This window comes from Mobula hypostoma, chromosome 7 (assembly GCF_963921235.1).
Source record: "Mobula hypostoma chromosome 7, sMobHyp1.1, whole genome shotgun sequence".
Taxonomy (NCBI): Eukaryota; Metazoa; Chordata; class Chondrichthyes; order Myliobatiformes; family Myliobatidae; genus Mobula; species Mobula hypostoma.
In genome coordinates, this window is record NC_086103.1 from 60,810,645 (window position 1) to 60,832,315 (window position 21,671).

A 21,671-nucleotide genomic window follows, 5' to 3' on the forward strand; every position below is an offset into this window, starting at 1 on the left:
TTGGTTCGGGTGCAACAAGCTTGTTTATTGGCCAGGCCTAACAGCCCCTGATGGGCTGGTGACACTGAATTGCATTTCTTCTGAATTGCTGCTGTCCAGGTAGTTCCAGGACTTGGGCCCAATGACGATAAAGGAACAGTAATTATATTTCCACGTCAGGATGTTTATGTTCCCTTCTGACCACTTGTTCTTGGTAGCAGAGGTTGTAGGTAAGGCAAGTGCTGTCAGAGTAGCCTAGTCAAGTACTTGCTGTGAATTCTGTATCTAGACCTTGCTGTAGCCATGAAGTTCCGGAGAAACAGGGATATCCATTACGTTAGTTGCATTGAATCTAGATGTCTATTTGGATAAGGGGATGTGATCAATGCAGAAGAGGGCTAATTAAACTATATTCCATAGATACGGAAACCCATTAAATTGAAGTGACAGGATTTTGACGGTGCTTCCCAAAAACATAGTGTACAAGAAATATTCAAAACAAAAGCTGTATTTGTTTAATGTTCTACAAAACAAACCTTCATAACAAAAACAGTTACAATTTGAAAGCCCTTCTTTGAAGTACAAATGAAAAATGGGTGATTACATTTGAAATTCAGACAACCAAACACAATTATGGCATATGTTACAACAAGGTCAGCATCCCTTTTAGCTCTCGTCGGTAACAATAAGTTTTTGTACTATCCCTCGCCCGTCATCTGCAATGATCACCGTAAGTATTGATTTTAATCATCAGGATCCCATTGCTGTTCCAACGAACCTTTACAGAGGCAGGCTGCACTTGTACACAGAGTACGTGAGCATTCTGTTAAGTTTTTATGTTGATAATGAAATTCCCCACATTAATTGTGAAACAGCATTTCAATCTTGTATCCTGTGGCATTGAGAAGTTCCCTAAGATTAAAACTATCACACTCAGTGCAATTATCCCTGCCCAAATTCAAAGTTCATAATCAATACCAATGCTTTCACTACTACTTTCCACCTACAAATGGCCTTTTCTTTAAACTTCACTGACTGCATGACCTATCAGTCCTTACAATTCCATCAAAATGTCCTGGTTTGGTAAAGAGGAGTGGACCTCTGCCTGATCATTGCCTATATATTACGAATTACTTCTTCCCATTTTTTTGACTTTTTTTCTTTGTATTAGCATGTCAGTGGCTAACATGAGAGAAGGCTCAATGTCACCAATTGCAGGGAAATAATTGTTCTGCCAATGTGGTGGTGATGAATTACTTCCAGTTAAGGAAACTTTCAGCTCTGCTGCTTCTAAAGGGGCATAACTAGGATTGACACCAAATACCTATCATTTAAAACACTTTTCGGGATTCTGCTCCCTTTCTTAAATATCCTTTATGCAATAAGAATTGGAGGAAAGCAATTGTTTAACACTTTTTGTTACAGTGAGTACTGATTTTTGTAATGTTAAGAATTCAAGATGGATTAGGAAATAAACTTTCAGGCATGAGAGTGAGTTTTTATTTGAAGGCTGGTTTCAGTAATGATCATCACAGGATTACCTGATTAAACCAAGTTGAGTTTGAATCACTCTAATGAGAAGGACTTTTGCAGCTCTTGCCTGATCTGACCTTTTTGCCAGTCCAAATTAACCAATACAGGCTGGCAAACCATTGACACTTTTCTCTACACACAGACAGACATACCCTGACCCACTGAAGTTTTCCAGCAGTTTGTTGTTTTGCTCTAGATTCCTGCATCTGCAATCCCTCCTGTCTACTGAAGTGGAGACAACTCTTGCTGCCTCCTTGGTTTAGCAGCCAATAGGTATGGTCTATAAATAACTGCATTATTCATGGAAGGTGCACATTGTTAGCATTTATTTTTTTTAACTCATTAAAACACATGTAATGAAGTTACCTAACCTCAAACATTAGTATTGCTTCCAGTCCATTTCGGAGCACTGACCTTTAATCCTAAGTCATATGGATAACATGAGGGCAGGTAACATAATTTTTACTGAGATGTGCAATATTTGATAATATGGGTCCACTATTTCCGCAAAGTCACCAGATACCAATACAGCTTTTGGAGCATCTCAAATGTTGTGATTTGTAAGAAATTTAATGTCCTGTTGTGTCCAATTTATTACCAGCCAGACCTTTTGTAGGATTTGCCCAGGTTTGGTTCAGAATGCTCCAGGGTTAGCACGTAACACTTTTTTTTAATGAGCTGGGATTTCATACATCTTTATTGATACACACACAAATTGGCGCTTAATGCAGGTTTGTAAATATCAAAATGCAATCTATTAGACACATCATCTCTTGGGGAGCAAACTTATGGAAATTCCCTTTGTCAAGCTTCCATTCCATTTGTATTTGGCAATACGAGTGTCACCTTCAATTTCAAAGCCAACTTTTACAAATTAGAGTGATTGTGAAGTGAATGGCTAAAATATACTAATCATATTCATATGTTTACACACCCAGAATAATACCAGTTGACAGTATTTACTGTAAGACAACAACGCTAAGGAGCAGGAATGGGCATTTGACCAAAGTACTGTAATTTCCAGTGCTGCAGAAACAATGGTTATGATGAAAGAATATTTTTACAATGCTCTAATTTTGCAGTGAGTTCACTTCCATATTCTTTCTTGATGTTGCTTGATGTAAGAATGTTCATGATCCCTGGCTCAAATGTGAGGTATTGTACTTCTGCTACTTTGAAATGTTCAATTTTATCAAGTCATGTTAATATACAGTTTTTAAACAAGTTTCACATTTATAGACTCTTGAAACAAGAGACTTAAACTTGATACCAGTCAAGTCCTCTTAAAACTTGATTAATTCTATGCTACATCACAACTAATGCATTATCTTGTAAAGAAAAACACCGATGTTGATTACATCCACGAGGAATTAGACAAAAGCATATACTGTGCAATAAAAATGAAAAAAATACATATGTGTTTAGATTGAGGGTTGTTCTTAGTACACTAGTTATAACAATGACTTTCAAGGTTTGAAGCTATTAATAATTCTGCTGCTTTTGTTTAAATTTCAACCTCCCTGATCATTATGGGCCCTCACAAACTAGCTGATTTGATGAAGGTGTCATTCATCCACCTTACAGCTCCTTGATGTTTAAAGTACTTGAAATATACCAGCAACATCACTGTATGTGGTTAGTATCACTATGTATAAAATACATAAATATATAGGCGCTGTCTTGTGTAGGGAAGCTCTACAACTAGCACACACTAAATGTTGCCTGTGTTTACAAGTGAGAGTTAAACCTTTTTCGTGCATTATATCAGTGGCTAAACTATTTAATCATAGTTGTGACCCTTGGCCTTCTGAAGCAATATATCAATGGAGGTGTTTTAAAGTACATAATCTTCTTGAGAATACTAGAATATAAAATAATTAGAATACATGAAGTAATGCAGATTAATGTTATCATTAAGAAGGAACAACAGTGTTTTAGCTGAATTTGTCCATACAAGATGTGCATTTCAAGAAACTTGCTAATAGTACTTTTCCAGATAAAACTGAGGCTTTCAAAATTTACTTGCCTTTTCCAACTCTGTTGGAACAAGTGAACACATTTCATTTCCTTGTTAGTCAGAAAAACAATCTTAGATGATTATGTGTAAGTTTTGTAGATCGAGAATTTTTTTGTTTGTTCTTGGAGCTGGTGATATAAACTTTCAACAACTATTTACACATCCCAATGGCTGTAGGAAATTTCTGAAGTCATTATAAACCATAATGTTTTCAGCCTAATTAACTCAGGATGATGAGTATCTTTACTCCCAGGATGTTAGAGTCCAGTTAAATTTTCAAAACATTTGACAGATTACCAAAGTGGAATCCTACATACTAACCATCACCATGTTACCCGCAGAAAATTAATTGATTGCTTTCTGATGATGGGTAAAGCCATCATGACTAAATACTTTTATTTTAAATAAAAAGAGTAAATGTAATAATTACTGAGATCTTGTATATTGTGGCCATAAACACCATGTTGTTCCAACTTGTGTTGAAAAAATATATAAGGAATGTATTAAGTTGCTTTTGGAAAGCTCAAAACTATAAATTATTTATCTAATTAAATATTACATATGAAAAAGCATCTTGCTGTGTTTAGAAACAAAACTAAACTATGATACTTATTTTTTGACTAAATAATTGGAAGGTGCCCAGCCCTCCCAAGTTGGCTCACTATCCAGCATTTTACAGTACCACCATCCATTGGGATTTTTTTCAAATACTTCAAAAACAGTTCCCTCCTTAAATCCAGCTGTCTCCTCATCTCCTGCAAAATCTGCAAGAGCTACAAATAGGCAGTGACTCGAGGATTCTTCATTTTTGGACACATTAATCTTTTCCTTTTCAGCTTGTTTTTCTGTTACTTTTGGAGAATTGGTTGCCTCCTTTCTCTGTTCATGAAATTTGGAAGCAACATTTCCCTTTGCTAGGAGGAAATCCTTCGAACCTCCTTTAGGTTTAACATCATCTTTACTGTAATCGTGGGATGAACCGGATTTGAATCTTGGTGGAGGTAAGGCTGGTTTACTTTGTCCCCAGGCAGCATCTCTCTGCACTTTCACATCTGCAGATTCTGAAGGGGTTTTTTTTGGCAGTGGAGGCCTTCGAGGTGGTACCATTGGACGAGGCGGACCTTCTTTGTTTACTGTGTGTGGGCCTTTTGGTTGAATGTCATCCAATTTCTTCTCAATTGACTTCAAACCCTTGGAAACACATATTTTCTCATAAACGATACTTGATTCATCCCTATGATTTAGATCATTTACAACACCATTTTGTTCTCCATAAAGGACATTTATGTCATTTATTTTGGAGCTTATTCCTAAATCTTGCTTCACATGAGATTCATTTTCTGTGTTTCCATGAGAGTTGCTGCGTGTGTCTACTGAGGATTGATTATTTGAATAATTCTGATTGCCAATAACATTCTGTGAAGAGTCCTGCTCCCCCATTTTTTCTGGCAGTTTTGCTCTTCTCAACTTGCTTCTCAGGTTAGAGATATCAACTTCAGACTCTGAATGAATTTCTCCTTTTATGTTGGGAAGTGGTTTAGGTCGCAGCAGAGGTTTTGGCTTTAGTGGCAGAATTGGAGATGGTTCCACCGATTTGTCTTCTAAGTCAAGCTTTGTCTTTGCTTGCCTTCCTACAGGTTTTAGATTAGGCCTAGCAATTTCACTTGCTAATACCTTTGGGCCTGTCTCAAGTCCTTTTGGCTGTGATATTTTACTTGCTTCAGCACTCGGTTTCTTATCTCCTTTAGATGTCATTTTTGGTGGCAACACTGGTAAAATGCCACCAGGTACAGGGAGCTTTGGTAAAGGACCCTTTGATTGTTTATCTGCTGCTTCTAACTCAAACTTGCTATTATTTGATTCCTTTTTGAGGGAAAAGACTGTTTTTTCTTTGTTATACTTGGAAATGTCATTGTTCATTATGTTTGAAGGAGAACATGACTTGGGCTGACACTCTACGTTTGATGGAGAGTTGAATCTGTTGTCAGAAGCTGGGATCTTAACTGGGTCCCTTGCTCTCCGATCCTTCAGTATGTCAATATCATTTGATTGTGGCTCTTTAGGCAAAGGTTTGGTTATAAAGGCACTGTCTCCATTAGTGCTGCTTCCTGTGGCCATATCTGGAAGTTTAAGCTTTGCCAATTCTTGTGCCAACGGAAGCAGAAAGTTTGCACTCGAAGCATTACTTGATTTCTTGTACTTATCAATGAAAGAAGCTGGAGCCCATCCTTCTTCATCATCTATCTGAATATACCACCAACCACTTAAATTCTTTTCTATTACCTACATGCAAAGAAATTTAAAAAAAGTATGATGCAAAGAGGACAACGTCAACAAGTTTAAAAACAGGTTTTGACTTCAAAGTAACATTGCAGACTTGCTCATCAACAAAAAATTTGGAAGTAATATGTTATAATTTGATTGCTAACTTTGCATTTTCTGCATCATCTGTTGACAACAAAGAGTAAAACTGGAAATGTTGGGATACAGATACCCTGTATTTCAGATAACTGGTGAGAACATGAAGGAGAGGAAAGCTGATATGTGACTATATTGTTGTGAGACTCAAGTGGCATTTGCTTCCCCTTCAATTACCAAACAATATGTTTAGCTATTAGATTTCTACTAATTTCAGTAGTAAACTTTGAACTTTTATCAGAATGGGGAAAATGAGGGGAAACATCATGTTTCATTCTCATTAGCCCAGATCCAAAGACAAAGGGGCCTATTAAAATCAATCACTGTGTCAGGCTGATTTTTCCGCATTCCAGAGATCCTGGAATGATTCTCTATTTTCCTTGCTGCATATCAACTTTCAGCCAACAAGTAAAAGAAAAATTCCCTTGTGCTAACTTTGTTTTTAAGACTATAGTAGAATGAAATCATATTGGCAGTCATACTCCTAATACTTATGCGGCATTTTCAACTGTTTACCTCAACTTTCTGCCCTGCTTGAAAGCTGATCCCATCTGGAATTGTTGTCTGGAAAGCAGCTATTGTGTAAAACTCTTCTTCCACTTCTGGAGGAGTTGGTGGCTTGGGAAGATTCAATCCACGTGGCTGTACACAAAGTTGGAAAGATACAAAGTAATTTACTGAGTCCAGATGCACAGTCTCTGATGATTCAAATTCTCCATGTTTTGTGAATTACAAGTTTTGACATAGGCTAGTACTCTTACACAACTTAAAACTAGACCATAAGACAAAGGAGCACAAGTCCGCCATTCGGCCCATTGAGTCTGCTCCGCCATTTTATCATGAGCTGATCCATTCTCCCATTTAGTCCCACTCCCCCGCCTTCTCACCATAACCTTTGATGCCCTGGCTACTCAGATACCTATCAATCTCTGCCTTAAATACACCCAATGACTTGGCCTCCACCGCCACCCGAGGCAACGAATTCCATAGATTCACCACCCTCTGGCTAAAAAAATTTCTTTGCATCTCTGTTCTGAATGGGTGCCCTTCAATCCTTAAGTCATGCCCTCTTGTACTAGACTCCCCCATCATATACACCATACAACAATTACAGCACAGAAACAGACCATCTCGACCCTTCTAGTCCATGCTGAACTCCTACTCTCAACTAGTCCCACCGAACTGCACTCGATCCATAACCCTCCATTCCCTTCCTGTCCATATATCTATCCAATTTAACTTTAAACGACAACATAGAACCTGCCTCAAACACTTCTGCTGGAAGCTCGTTCCACACAGCTACTACTCTCTGAGTAAAAAAGTTCCCCCTCATGTTACCCCTAAACTTTTGCCCTTTAACTCTCAACTCATGTCCTCTTGTTTGAATCTCCCCCACTCTCAATGGAAAAAGCCTATCCATGCCAACTCTATCAATCCCCCTCATAATTTTAAACACCTCTATCAAGCCCCCTCTCAATCTTCTACACTCCAAAGAATAAAGACCTAACTTGTTCAACCTTTCTCTGTAACTGAGGAGATGAAACCCAGGCAACATTTCAGTAAACCTCCTCTGTACTCTCTCAATTTTATTGACATCTTTCCTATAATTCAGTGACCAGAACTGTACACAATACTCCAAATTTGGCCTTACCAATGCCTTATACAATTTCAACATTACATCCCAACTCCTATTCTCAATGCTCTGATTTATAAAGGCCAGCATACCAAAAGCTTTCTTCACCACCCTATCCACAGGAGATACCACCTTCGGGGAACTATCAGATTCCTTCTTCTTCAGCCTTTCCACCTATCACCACCCAGCTTCTTACTTCAGCAATTCCTCTCCACCCACTGACCTTTCCCCTCACCTGGTCTGATCTATTACCTGCCAGCTTGTACTCCTTCTCCTTTTCCTCCCCTTACCTTCTTATCCCCCTGATTTCCTTGTTGGATTTATCAGTCTTATTTTGGCCTACAGTTCTGGTTACCCCACCCCCTCTTGTTTCTGTCCCAGCACAAAGATGCAGACAGGAAAAATCATTGAGGTTTAATCATTAAGCCAGCAGTTTATACCCACCCACCCACCCACCAAACTGTCTTTTCCAAAAGCTCCCCTCTGGAAAGCACCAAAGAGCCATTAAAAAAAAAACACATCATCTTAAAAGTTTCTTCTACCTGGAAGTTGGTCCAATCAACCATTCCCGTTAGCCCACCCCACCCCCTCTATCTGTTGACACAGAGGAAACCCGGAGGTCATGGAGAGAACCTACAGAAACCTTACAGTCAGCAGCGGAATTGAATCCAGACCGCTGACTCTGGAATAACGTAACACTGATTGAGCCACCCCTTAAAATCCATAGTAGATTTATCAGTCTTATTTTGGCCTCTGATCTCTGGGTCGCAGGGTGGAGATACGTCTCTACCAAAGGAGGTAGAAGGCACTAGCCTGCTTGTCACCCCTGGGCAAACTGTAGCACCTGGTTAGCCCTTCCCCCCAATCAGGGTCGTGTAGAGCCTTGGGAGCAGGTGGTGGATGGTCGTATGAGTAGCTGGTGCACATCCCAACTCCTGGTTAGGTGACCACTGACACCAGGCAGATAATCTCTGAAGAAGGCTGCCCAGAAGGTGGCAATGACAAACCACTTCTGTCGAAAGATTTGCCTAGAAGGTTCATGGTCATGAGAAGACCATAACTGCCCACGTCATACGACATCATGGGAAACAACTTTGCCACATCCTCTCTGTCCATGCCTTTCAACATTCAAAATGTTTCTGAGGTTCCCCCCTCATTCTTCTAAACTCCAAGGAATACAGTCCAAGAGCAGACAAACGTTCCTCATATGTTAACCCTCTCATTCCCGGAATCATTCTAGTGAATCTTCTCTGTACCCTCTCCGTCAGCATGTACTTTCTTAAATAAGGAGACTAAAACTGCCCACAGTACTCCATGTGAGCTCTTACCAGCGCCTTATAGAGCCTCAACATCACATCCCTGCTCCTATACTCTATTCCTCTAGAAATGAATGCCAACATTGTATTCGCCTTCTTCACCACCGAGTCAACCTGGAGGTTAACCTTAAGGGTCTCCTGCATGAGGACTCCCAAGTCCCATTGCATCTCAGAACTTTAATTCTCTCCTCATTTAAATAATAGTCTGCCCATTTATTTCTTCTGCCAAATTGCATAACCATACACTTTCCAACGTTGTATTTCATTTGCCACTTCTTTGTCCATTCTTCCAATCTATCCAAGTCTCTCTGTTTTCTCAGCACTACCGGCCCCTCCACCTATCTTCATATCATCAGCAAACTCAGCCACAAAGCCATCTATTCCATAATCCAAATCGTTGATGTACAACGTAAAAAGTAGCGGCCCCAACATGGACCCCTATGGAACACCACTGGTAACAGGCAGCCAACCAGAATAGGATCCCTTCATTCCCACTCTCTGTTTCCTGCCAATCAGCCAATGCCCTATCCACGTATGTAAATTTCCTGTAATTCCATGGGCTCTTATCTTGTTAAGCAGCCTCAAATGTGGCACCTTGTCAAAGGCCTTCTGAAAATCCAAATATACAACATCCACAGCATCTCCCTTGTCTAGCCTACTTGTAATTTCCTCAAAAAATTGTAATAGTGTTGTCAGGCAGGATTTTCCTTTAAGGAATCCATGCTGAGTTCTGCCTATCTTGTCATATGCCTCCAGGTACACCATAACCTCATCCTTGACAATTGACTCCAACAACTTCCCAACCACCGATGTCAAGCTAACAGGTCTATAATTTCCCTTTTGCTTCCTTGCCCCCTTCTTAAATAGCAGAGTGACATTTGCAATCTTCCAATCCTCTGGAACCATGCCAGAATCTATCAACTTTTGAAAGATCATCGCTAATGCCTCCGCAATCTCCACAGCTACTTCCTTCAGAACATGGGATATTTATCTACCCTTAAACTATTCAGCTTCCTGAGTACTTTCTCTCTCGTAATTGTGACTGCGCACACTTCTCTTCCCTGCCACCCTTGAGTGTCCAGTATGCTGCTGATGTCTTCCTCAGTGAAGACTTATGCAAAATACTCATTCAGTTCCTCCGCCATCTCATCTCCCTATCTCCTATTACAATTTCTCCAGCATCATTTTCTATCGGTCCTATTATCTACTCTCACCTGTCTTTTACTCTTTATATACTTAAAAAGCTTTTAGTATCCTCTTTGATATTATTTGCTAGCTTCCTTTCATAGTTCATCCTTTCCCTCTTAATGATCTTCTTAGTTTCCTTTTGTAAGCTTTTAAAAACTTCCCAGTCCTGTCTTACCAACTAGTTACTAACTTACTAACTAGTTACTAATGCTACAATTAGTTTCAAATCAGTCACTTAAACAAAAATTAAAGCTATTAGAAAACATGGGCTACTCCTTAACTGTAAGTCTTTAGCCAAAGTGTTTTGTCTCAGAAAAGAAGGAAGAAATTTACACACATTGCACTTCTTCCTAGTCTAAGCTCTCTGTTCAGTTTAGTACATGCTGTCTCACCCTCTGGCTTACCAATGTGCACTGGCAATTGTCCTGTCGTTAAATATGATTTGTTAGCTGGAATGGGTAATAGACACTCTTGATGCTTAAGTAAGTTGCCCAATATATGGTAAAGAGCTCCTTTTGAAATTTAGACTGTCCCAATTATGATTTTTTAGAACATCCAACAACAGTCTTTAAAAAGGTATATTTAAAAGTAGTTTCTGGTTATCAAAAAAAAAGCAGAAGGAAGTTTTGAGTCTCTTGTAAAAACAGAGTTTAGAATCCTCGCAATATTAAAAACAATTTTGTACAAGCCATTAAATTATCGACCCCCAAGTGTACAGATGAGTTTCTTCTGTCTCTGCTCTTAGTGAGGGATTTTCATCAGTAATTATTTACAATACTGTAACTTCTAATGCCATCATTTCTATCTGTGGTGGTGTGTTTATCATACTGAGTAATTTTTGTGTATTTTCCACCTTGTGCACAAAATCAACATTATAGACATGTAAAAATGGAATCTATTCGTTACCTGATGATGACTCGTTTAGCACAATTGTAAATATAATATATTCTGGTCAGATGTGAGTGATTAGTGCTACTCATGCCCTACTATTCAATAATGTCCCTTCAGAAGGAATTCTGCAATACAAAGAGGAATTTTGTGTTTGCCTTATATTTTCAGGAAATTTCAGACTTAATAGCACAAATTGTAACTCTTGCAAGGCAGTTGATTAGATACCTTTGGAGGCATTTGATAAAAATGCACTTGTCCAGTCTTTGGTATCATAATTTAATGTTCTTAAAGTTAAGACCATTGGTAGAGAGAGTCAAAGAGTGAAAGGTTGTTCTAATTAAGTAGGGGGTGGGGGAGCAAGGGTTCAACAGTTTCAAATAGTCACTACAACACAGAGGCAACAGACTCCCATCCTCCTCACATTCTGGTCAAATTGCGAAAGCAAACTGGGAAAGAAGAAGGAAAAAAAAAGACCAAAGCCCATACTTACAAAATTTCCATTAAAAGTGGTTAACACATTGACCATAAAATTAACTAAATCAACCACAAAACTATCATGACTCCAAGAGCGGGTCAGAGGTTCAGTATTCTTCAGTGATGAACTCTATTCCCATTTCAACACTTTGTCGCCTGAAAGTGCCTGTCAGGACTGTGATGGAATACTATTTTGGAAGAGTGCATTTCCAACGACATTCAAACAGATCAACATCTACCAAAACAAGACAGTCCATCAATCAGTCAAACACTTGACCCTCAACCCAATGCTGCTGCATGTGCTACTCACCAACTATTGCAGTTACTTCTCAAAGCTACTCCAACATAATCTCAACCATCAAGGAAAACAAGGGCAAATTAATGTGATAGAATATTATCAACAAATTGGCCTCCAAGTTAGGCCCCATCCTGTCCTGGAAACACATGGCTATTTTCAAAGTTGGGTGCAATTAACTCTGACGTGGGGTGAGAGTGAATGGTGCTCAGCTCTATACCAGAAAACTACGACATCAGCAGCTGGCGAATTTTTACTTGAATTTTACTAGCTGACTTTGATGTCATGTGCATTCACTTTCACCTCTTACTCCAAATTCAGCACGCTTGTCCATGTTTAAACCTCAAATTTTACCCTTCCTGTCTCAGCTTTTGTTTTTAAATGATTTCAGCTTTTTTTTTGTTGAAGTTATAAGATTCTACAAGATACCAGTTGTTTTTGCAAACCTTCTGTTACTCACCACAGTAAGATCTCTGCGTGGTGGTGGCCTCTGTCTCACGTTCGGTAACTCTGTATTGTTTAAAATGAATATAATTAACATTTTTATGGAGACACAAAATCACATTTCAATTCCAATACAAGTAATCTTTAGGTAATTTAAAATATAAGTAATATTTATCTCATCTCCTGAAGAAGAGTTAAACAGATGGCAGGCTCAATCTGAAGCAGCCTCTGGGAACTCATGAGTATTCAAAGAAAGTAGACACTTACACACCTTCAACTTGTAGTCGTTGACTGACAAACTGCAGAGCTTTCCATAAGACCATAAGATTTACAATAGAACCAGAATTAGGCTATTCGGCCCATTGAGTCTGCTCCGCCATTTCATTGTGGCTGATCCAGTTTCCTTCTCAGCCGCCATCTCCTGCTTTTTCCCTGTATCCCTTCATGCCCTGATTAATCAAGTATCTATCGACCTCTGCTTAAATATACCCAAAGACTTGGCCTCCACAGCCCCCTGTGGCAACAAATCTCCCTTTGATGCGACTTAGTTTCTAAGAGTTGCTTTGGAATTCAAGTAATAGAAACATAGAAACATAGAAAATAGGTGCAGGAGTAGGCCATTCGGCCCTTCGAGCCTGCACCGCCATTTATTATGATCATGGCTGATCATCCAACTCAGAACCCAGCCTTCCCTCCATACCCCCTGACCTCTGTAGCCACAAGGGCCATATCTAACTTCCTTTTAAACATAGCTAATGAACTGGCCTCAACAGTTTGCTGTGGCAGAGAATTCCACAGATTCACCACTCTTTAGTAAGCAAATGGAAAATAGCAATTATAAGACCATTTTCATTAGACAATTGCAAACCAGTAATGGTGTAGTATAATGTTATGCCAATGCAAATTTTCTGGGGAGATATCATGGGAACTAAAACCAGTTCTAGAATCCTAAATTCTTCATCAGCCACACTTTTAGATTTCTCAGCTGTATCTCCTAAAAGGAAATGTAAATACAACAAAAGATTTCATCTCCTCTGACATACATCCTCACTCTACTCCCCTCCAGCTCAAATTTCTTTTATCGTAAAAAAACTGATGAATATGTGGGACTTTTGAAACAAACTGCACCTATACTTGACAGCGCAGTCTCATGGGTACAAAAATTGCAAACCCAGTGTGTAAAACTCCATTTCTTCCTAACTATTTCAGTGTGCAAACCAACTGTTGTATTTTTGAAGCCCCAACTGCTACACACCCATATGACCCTAAGACATAGGAGCAGAATTAGGCCATTCAGTCCATCAAGCCTGCTCTTCCATTTGATTATGGCTGATTTACTATCCCTCTTAACCCCATTCTCTTGCCTACTCGCTGTAACCTTTGACAACCTTACTAATCAAGAATCTATCAACCTGCACTTTAAATATACCTAATTACTTGGCCACCACAGCCATCCGTGGCAAAGAATTCCACAGATTCACCACCATCTGGCTAAAGTAATTCCTTCTTTATCTGTTCCAAAGGGATGATCTTTTATTTGAAGCCTTGTCTCTTGGTCCTAGACTCTCCCACTATTGAAAACATCCTCTCCATGTCCACTCTAGATAGACTTTTAAGCATGAGATGCCCTCCCGCATTCTTCCAGATTTCACTGAGAACCGGTCCAGAGCCAGCAAATGCTTCCCTTTCATTCCTGGGATCACCTCCTACTGGAGCACTTCCAATGCCAGCACATCCTTGGATAAGGCACCCAAAGCTGCTCACAATACTCCAAATATTGTCTTATCAATGCATTACAAAGCCTCAAAACTGCATCTTTGCTTTTATATTGAAGTCCTCTTGAAATGAATGCTAACATTGCATTTAACTTCCTTGCTATCAGATTAACCTAAAAGCTAACCTTCAGGGAATCCTACACAAGGACATCCAAGTCCCTTTGCACCTCAAATTTCTGAATTTAATCCCCATTTAGAAAATAATCTATGCCTTTATTCCTTCTACCAATGTGCATCACCATACACCTCTTTACACTATATTTCATCTGCCACTTCCTTGCCCATTCTCCTAATCTGTCCAAGTCCTTCTACAGACTACTTGTTTCCCTAACATTGCCTACCCCTCCCCCTTTCCTCATGTCATCCCCAAACTTGGGCAGAAAGCTATCAATTATGTCATCCAGATCATTAACATAAAAGTAGCAGATACAACGTCCACTGCGGAACTCTACTGGTCACTGGCGGCCAACTAGAAAAGACCCCCTTTCATTCCACTCCTTGCCTTCTGCCAGTCAACCAATATTCTGTCCATGCTAGTATCTTTCCTGAAATTCTAGTAAACAACATTCACTGATTCTTTGTCTATCCGGCCTGTTACTTCCTCAAAAAAATACAACATGTTTTTCAAGCAAGATTTCCCCTTAAATCATGATGACTTTGATCTATTTTATCATATGCATCCAAGTACCTCAAAACTTCATCCTTAATAATGGGGTCAAACATTATGCCAACTGCTGAAATCAGGCTAACTGGCCTATAATTTCCTGTCTTTTGCTCCTTTGCTTTTTTAAAGACTGGAGTGACATTTGTGAGTTTCCAGTCCTCTGGAACCGTTCCAGAATATATTGATTTTTGGAAGATCAATACCAGTGCTTCCACAATCTCTTCAGCTACCTTAGGTTTGTCCTTACATGAGGAATCTTAACACTCAGTTTCTCTTAACAGTAGAACACTGGGACTCCAGCAAGGGTCTGAAACCTATATCTTGCCACTCTTAACTAATGTTAAGCTGTTATAAGGGTTTAAATGCATACTTACTGCCTTTTGATTCAATACATGCTGCCCCTTTCTCTTCTTTCTGGTCAATTAATGAAGATTTCTCTTTGATCTCTTTAGCTGAGCTTGGCTGTTTGCCAATTCCATCAAGGTCTATGGCACTTGAGTGGATGGATTGCCCTGAAGTTACCTGCTGCCTCAGTAGATCATTTGAAGCTTTTTTCAAGTAGGAGGCAGGAGCCCAGCCTTCCCGATTCTGATACCTAGTGAAGAAAAATAGATGGTTTGCCATAATAAACTTTGTTGAACATTGTAGCATAGCTGTATAAAAACCCACAAGTTAGTTTTTGATAATATAGGTAAAAGTATATTTAAATTAAAATACCATATCTTAACTTTGAGGTAAAACCTGGATTTCAGATTTTGTTAAGAGCAAGAATAAAACAACAGTTGTTGTTTACTTCCCACTTTATAGGAAAAGCCACTTAAACACCATAAATACTTAGGCCTCAACAACTTTTCCTGGTATCTCATGGGATACTTGTATTTCCTATTATGCACTGTTTGCGACTGATATTAGAACAGGTCATTTGTTTTGTCCTTTCTATAAACTAACTGGCCACTGGATGTAGCAGAAAGCATTTAGACTCCCCAACATCTATAAAATTTATTTTTTTTTAAATTTAGAGATAAAACACAGAACAGGCACTTCCGGCCCTTTCAGCAGCGCCACCCAGCAAATCCCAATTTAACACTTGCTTAAACACGGGACAATTCACAATGTCCAATTAACTTCCTAACCGGTACTTCTTTGGACGGTGGGAAGATAAACTGAAGGACCTGGAGAAAATACACGCATTCCATGGTGAGGACGTACAGACTCCCTACAAAAGATGTTGTAATTGAACTCCAAACTCTGACACCTAAGTTGTAATTGCACCACACTGTGAACTGCTCCTCTAAATTTTTGTTTGAGATTGGAATTCAGAGGACGGCTCTTCAATTCCATAACATGAAGAGGTAGAGGGCAGCGACTTTTAACCTTTCTCTAACCCACAATGATTCTGTTACACCAAGCCAACAGTGAGAAGAGCATGTTAAATATTTAAATATTTAACATGATGGACTTTGAGTTTCCAAGTAATGGGAAGGCGGCTCTGTAATTACAAACTGTTTTGTGTCTGTCCTCCCTGTATTTCTGTGGCAGGTTCTGTTCTTGGTGCCTTCCTGTATGGTTTTTTACTACTTTGGTCTTGGGCAAGAATTCCAATGAGTTAATCAGAATGCTTCAAGTTGGTTTTGAGAACATCACTGACACATTCCTTTGTCTTCCTGGAATTCCCTTGCTATGATAAAGCTTTGAGTTGAGTGCTTGCTTTGAGAGGCTAGAACCAGGCATTGAGAAAATGTGGTCCATTCACTGAAATCCATTATGTGCGATTATAGCCTCTCTACTGAGAACGTGGCCTGGGAGATGGTACAGATATTGGTTCACCTAACTTGGAAAATTTTGCTAAGTCAGTGTTGATGGTATACCTTTTGGCTTCTGTAAGTTCTTCATGTCTCTGAAGCACAGAGAAAGATGAGTATTGCAATAGCTCAGTAACTTGGTGCTAGCTTGGTTCTTCAAACAGTCTTGAATCACTTTAAGATCTACACACTGTCCTCAGTTGATTTTGTATGGCATTCTTGAAGACCATTATGTAAAAAAACTAATGAGAGCTCTATGATTTCCACCCTGGCAATTTTCAGAGCTAGATGGGAGTTTCAGTCAACAAAAACTGTTCCCATGAGCAATCCTTCCAAAGGAACTAGAGTGTGATTTTTTTTAAATTGTGGGACCAGCATACCAAATGGATGTTAATTCCGTTATTCTTTATTGGTTACATCAAAAGGATGTTACAGAAAGTGACTACGCATTCAACAAATTATTCATATCCTGTAAAAACGATGACAAACACTTAAATGAATAAAAAGGAAATTATCAGTGTCCGGCATGACTAACCTCAAATGTATTAAATTCCTGAACATTGTAATTCTGTAATCTTTGGTTGAGTTGTCTAGGTATTATCTCAGCATATTAACCAAATATGATCATGGAACAATGATAGATCTCAAGGCTATATTGCCACTCCTAAATTCATATTGCTGTTAGTTGAAAGTGGAAAATAACTATCAATGCTGATAGAGACTGAGACTTATTGTAAGTAGGCATATCCAATTCTCCACCATTATAGCCAATGTCCCAAGTGTCAAAGCCACAAGATGGTCAACCTTAATGATTTCACTTCAAAGTGCATTGGCCAAAGTAGAAATATATTTCCGCCATTTCTTCCTGTAGTCTCGATCTGTTTCTAGTACAGCCATGTTTCTGTGTTGTGAAATTTAGATTTCTAAATCCCTTGCATTTTAAGAGCAAAGTCCAAGTGATTTTCTCTTTAACCAGTTAAACGTAAAGATAAGGAAAAAATAAAACTAGCAAATACAATGAACTGAAGGATTTGACTGAAGTTAGATATAGAAAGAGAAATGGAGTAAGAAGACTAAAAGGTAAATAAGAGAAATAGAAAGAAAAAAAATTAAATGTTTTCAATGTTCTTGCAGGAACAACCTGCTAGATCAAAACTTCACTATTTCACTGTTCCTTTCCTGGTTAAATGGCATTTGAAGACGATAAATCACATTGTTAACACTGTTTTAAAGATACAATTTATTCAGCTCCAAACAGCTGCAAAGAATTAATTTCTAATAAATCAAGCAATTTCAATAACTTGGGTGGTGGGGCAAGTGGGCTCTAAAATTGTTGTAGCTACACAATTGGAAAAATAATAAAATTAATGCAATTTATCCAGTAAATTGCACACACTCTGAATTGTTGGTATCGGTGTCTCACAGATTGTCTTTTCTCTAAGATGCCTAAGCTTAGTCCTGGAAGTTTTCTTTCTTCTAAGACAGAAAAATGAGATATTGTATTTTGCAACAGATTGAAATTGTGGCTTCTCTTTTGGAAAATTTGGATGAACACAATAGCATATTATTATGGATAATTTTTTTTTCCAAAGAGGATGAAGAATAACTTTACAATCAAAAATGTTTGAATTGAGTACTCCTGCTATGTCTATAGGTGGTGCTGTTGCACATCGATTTCTCTTTGCTCTTCATGTGCCAAGATATATGAAATGCCAAATCTAGACAATGGGTGTTTAGGGAGACAACCAGTGCTGTCAAACAAAAAAAATGCATCTGACCTGACTTTCCTTACTAGTTAAATCGACTGTCACTTCAAACATCTACAACAAAACACTCTGATAGCAAAGCAAGGCATGTAGGTAAAATAAATACTATTTCAATAAGCACATAGAACAAAGAATACCACAATGGTGATAGGAGGCTTAAGAGAGAAGCCAGGACTTTCCAACAGTGTTCCAGAGAAGCATTACTGAGTTTAACTATGCCTAACCAGAGCTCTTGGTGAACAAGAAGCATGAGAACCATTCATCTCTAAGTTGTAAGTTTCCTTTCCCCTCCACATCAAAAGCCTTAAGCATTACAGCAAAAGTTATCACACCCATTGCACTCCTACCATTGTAGCCCATGAAGTGATCATTTCATCCACTGCAGTAGCAAAACCAGAAAAAAACATAGCTATCATAACATAATTCATAATTTAGTAAAAGTCAATTATTTTCATTCATCTGTGCACCAAATTTAACTAATCAAATGCACCAACTGTAGCTATTATCGTAATTATCTAGTCACTCAGCTACTGGCAATAATCAGTAATTTTCAATTACATGAGATAAATAAATCTGAATCTAATTTAGACTATCAACAAAGGTACTTTTAGGCATGAACTAGATGGCAACTCTCTAGTTGCTTTCTTACCAAAACTTTCTTCACTGAAATCATGTTGCATTGTCAGCCAACAGTTAGCTATATAAACAATTCCTAATAGGGTAACTGCATTAAAGGAACAAAAATGCAAGAGATTCTGTAGATGCTGGAAATCCAGAGCAACACACAAAATGCTGGAGGAACTCAGCAGGTCAGACAGCAGCTATGGAAATAAACAAATAGTTGATGTTTCAGGCCAAGACCCTTCTTTGGGACTGGAAAGGAAAGGGGAAGATGGCAGAATAAAAAGATGGGGGGGGGGGAGGAAAAGGAGGACGAGTGAGAAGGTGGTACGTGAAGCCAGGTGGGTAAGAAAGTTAAAGGGCAGAAGAAGAATAAATTTGATGGAAGAGGAGAGTGGACATAGGAGAAGGGAAAGGGAAAGATGATAGGCAGGTGAGGAGAAGAGGTAAGAGGACAGAATAGGGAATAGAAAAAGAGATAAGGGGTAGGGAACTTTTTTTTAACTGTAAGGAGAAATCAATGTTCATACCATCAGGTTGGAGGCTACCTAGATGGAATATGAGGTGTTGCTCCTCCACCCTGAGAGTGGCCTCATCATGGACCAACATGTCAGAACACGAATGGGGATAGGGAGAGCAATGGTTAGCCACTGGGAAATTCTGCTTTTGGCAGATGGCACAGAGTTGCCAACAAAGTGGTCCCCCAATTCTGCAAGTGACAGATACGCTACACTTGCCAATTTACCTCCTCCCTTACCTTCATTCAGGGCTCCAAACAGTCCTTCCAGGTGAGGGAACACTTAACCTGCAAATCTGCTGGGGTTGGCTATTGTATCTGGTGCTCCCACTGCAACTTGCTCTACATTGGTGAGACCTGAGGTAAATTGGGGGACTGCTTTATCAAGCAACTCTGCTCCAACTGCCAAAATCAGAATTTCCGGGTAGGTAGCTGATTTTAATTCCAATCCTGTTCCAAGATATCAGTCCATGGCCTCCTCTTCTGCAACAACCATGCCATTCTCTGGGCAGAGGAACAACACCACATATTCTGTCCAGGTAGCTCCAGCCTGATGGCATGAACATCGATTTCTCCTTCCGGTAAAATAATTCTTCCTCTCCCACTTCTTCCTTTTCCAAGGCACTTCCAATCTGCGCCTTGTAAGGCATGAAAATGCCCGACGCAAGCCTCTCATGGTCTGAGTTGACTTTCCCCTCCACCTTCCTTCTTTTATTCCCCATGCTGACCTCTTACCTATTTTCTTCACCTGCCTATCACCTCCCACTGTTGCCGCTCCTTCTTCTCTTTCTCTCATGGTGCACTCTCCTATCAGATTCCTTCTTCTCCAACCCTTAACATTTCCCACCCACCTGGTTCCACCTATCAACTTCTAGCTGGTCCTCCTACCCGTTCCCCCCTCCCTTTTATTCTGGTGCCCTCCCCCTTCCATTCCAGTTTCATGGCCCAAAACATCAACTCTTTACTTGTTTCCACAGATGCAGCCAGACCTGCTGAGCTCCCCCAGTATTTTGTGTGTGTGTTTTTAGAGGAACAGTAATGAACCATAGTGCCAAGAAGATGGGAAATTTCTGATGTTTCAACAAGATGGAGACATTCAAATTGTTCTGGGCTTTGATGTTGCCAGTGAGGGTTATAGTATCTTGGCGAGTGGATGTTTCTTTCATAAAATCAATACCATATTCCTAATAATTCAGTACTTATACTAGTCTGCATAAGCACAAATACTCCAATGACAAGACATGCTGAAACTCCAGTAGCAAAGTAGCAATTACTTCCCATTCTGTGCAGATGGCCTTGTATTAAAACACCATCTAATATGGGCTCTGAGATCACTGACCAAGGAGTGGGTGGGGCAGTTCTATGGCAAAATAAATCATCTCAAAGCTGACCACACACACACACACACACACACACACACACACACACACACTGTGTATTTTAATAGGGATTTGTATGCATAAAATTATATCATGAGCAAGAATGGTTAAAAAAAGGAGTAATTGAACGATCTCAAGCTGTTCTACTCTTAACATCTGTTCATCTTAACTCCAATGACTCATGGTACACATGCTGGTTATTTGTTCAAATTATAATAAGCTCTACACTGGAAAAGAAACAGGAAAAAGGAAATGGCGCCAGTTAACTAAACCACTTCAAGCAATGGAAGCTGTCTAGGACAGCATTTTTAAAGAAATAAAGTTACATCATTATTTTAAACTAGATAAATAAGTTAACTATTTAAACACAAGATGTACTGTTAATAAGCAGGGTGAGTTATAGTCAAATCCTACAATCCGCTGGAAAACGATGCTGAAAAGGTAGCAATGGGAGACAAAGAAATAGTGGAGAAACTGGTTAAGTATTTTGCATTATTTTTCACTGTGGAACACAGTGTGGTGGAAGTTCCAGGTGTTAGGGGCATGAAGTGTGTGAAGTTACTAAAACTAAACCAAAGGTTATTGGGAAACTGAAATGTCTGAAGGTAAATATGTCACATGTACCAGACGGTGTACACCAAAGAGTTCTGAAAGAGGTGGCAAAAGAGATTATGGAGGCATTAGTAATACTTTTGAGAATCACTAGTTTCTGGAATGGTACCAGAAGACTGGAAAATTACAGACCTGAACAGATCAGATATGGCAAAGTTATTTCCCATGGTAGGGGAATCTAGGACAAGAGGACATGACTTCAGGATTGAAGGATGTCCATTTAGAACTGAGATGCAGAGAAATTACTTTAGTCAGTGGGTGGTAAATCTCTGGAATTTGTTGCCACGAGCGGCTGTGGAGGTCAAGTCAATGGGTGTATTTAAGGCAGAGATAGATAGGTTCTTGAT

The 21,671-nt window shown here is 39.2% G+C and overlaps 1 protein-coding gene across 2 annotated transcripts in view; it reads right to left on the bottom strand.

Annotated features, from left to right (window-relative positions):
* Positions 1-101: 101 nt before the first annotated feature.
* The window catches only part of sh3pxd2b (SH3 and PX domains 2B), a 300,375-nt gene continuing 278,805 nt past the window's right edge, over positions 102-21,671 (bottom strand). For both annotated transcript variants that reach the window (XM_063053511.1, XM_063053510.1), the window contains 4 exons: positions 15,002-15,222; positions 12,205-12,254; positions 6,464-6,589; positions 102-5,812 (listed from right to left, as the gene is read on the bottom strand). In XM_063053511.1, coding sequence (XP_062909581.1) covers positions 4,139-5,812; positions 6,464-6,589; positions 12,205-12,254; positions 15,002-15,222 — 2,071 coding nt within the window. In that variant the 3' untranslated portion in view covers positions 102-4,138. The remainder of the gene's footprint in view (positions 5,813-6,463; positions 6,590-12,204; positions 12,255-15,001; positions 15,223-21,671) is intronic.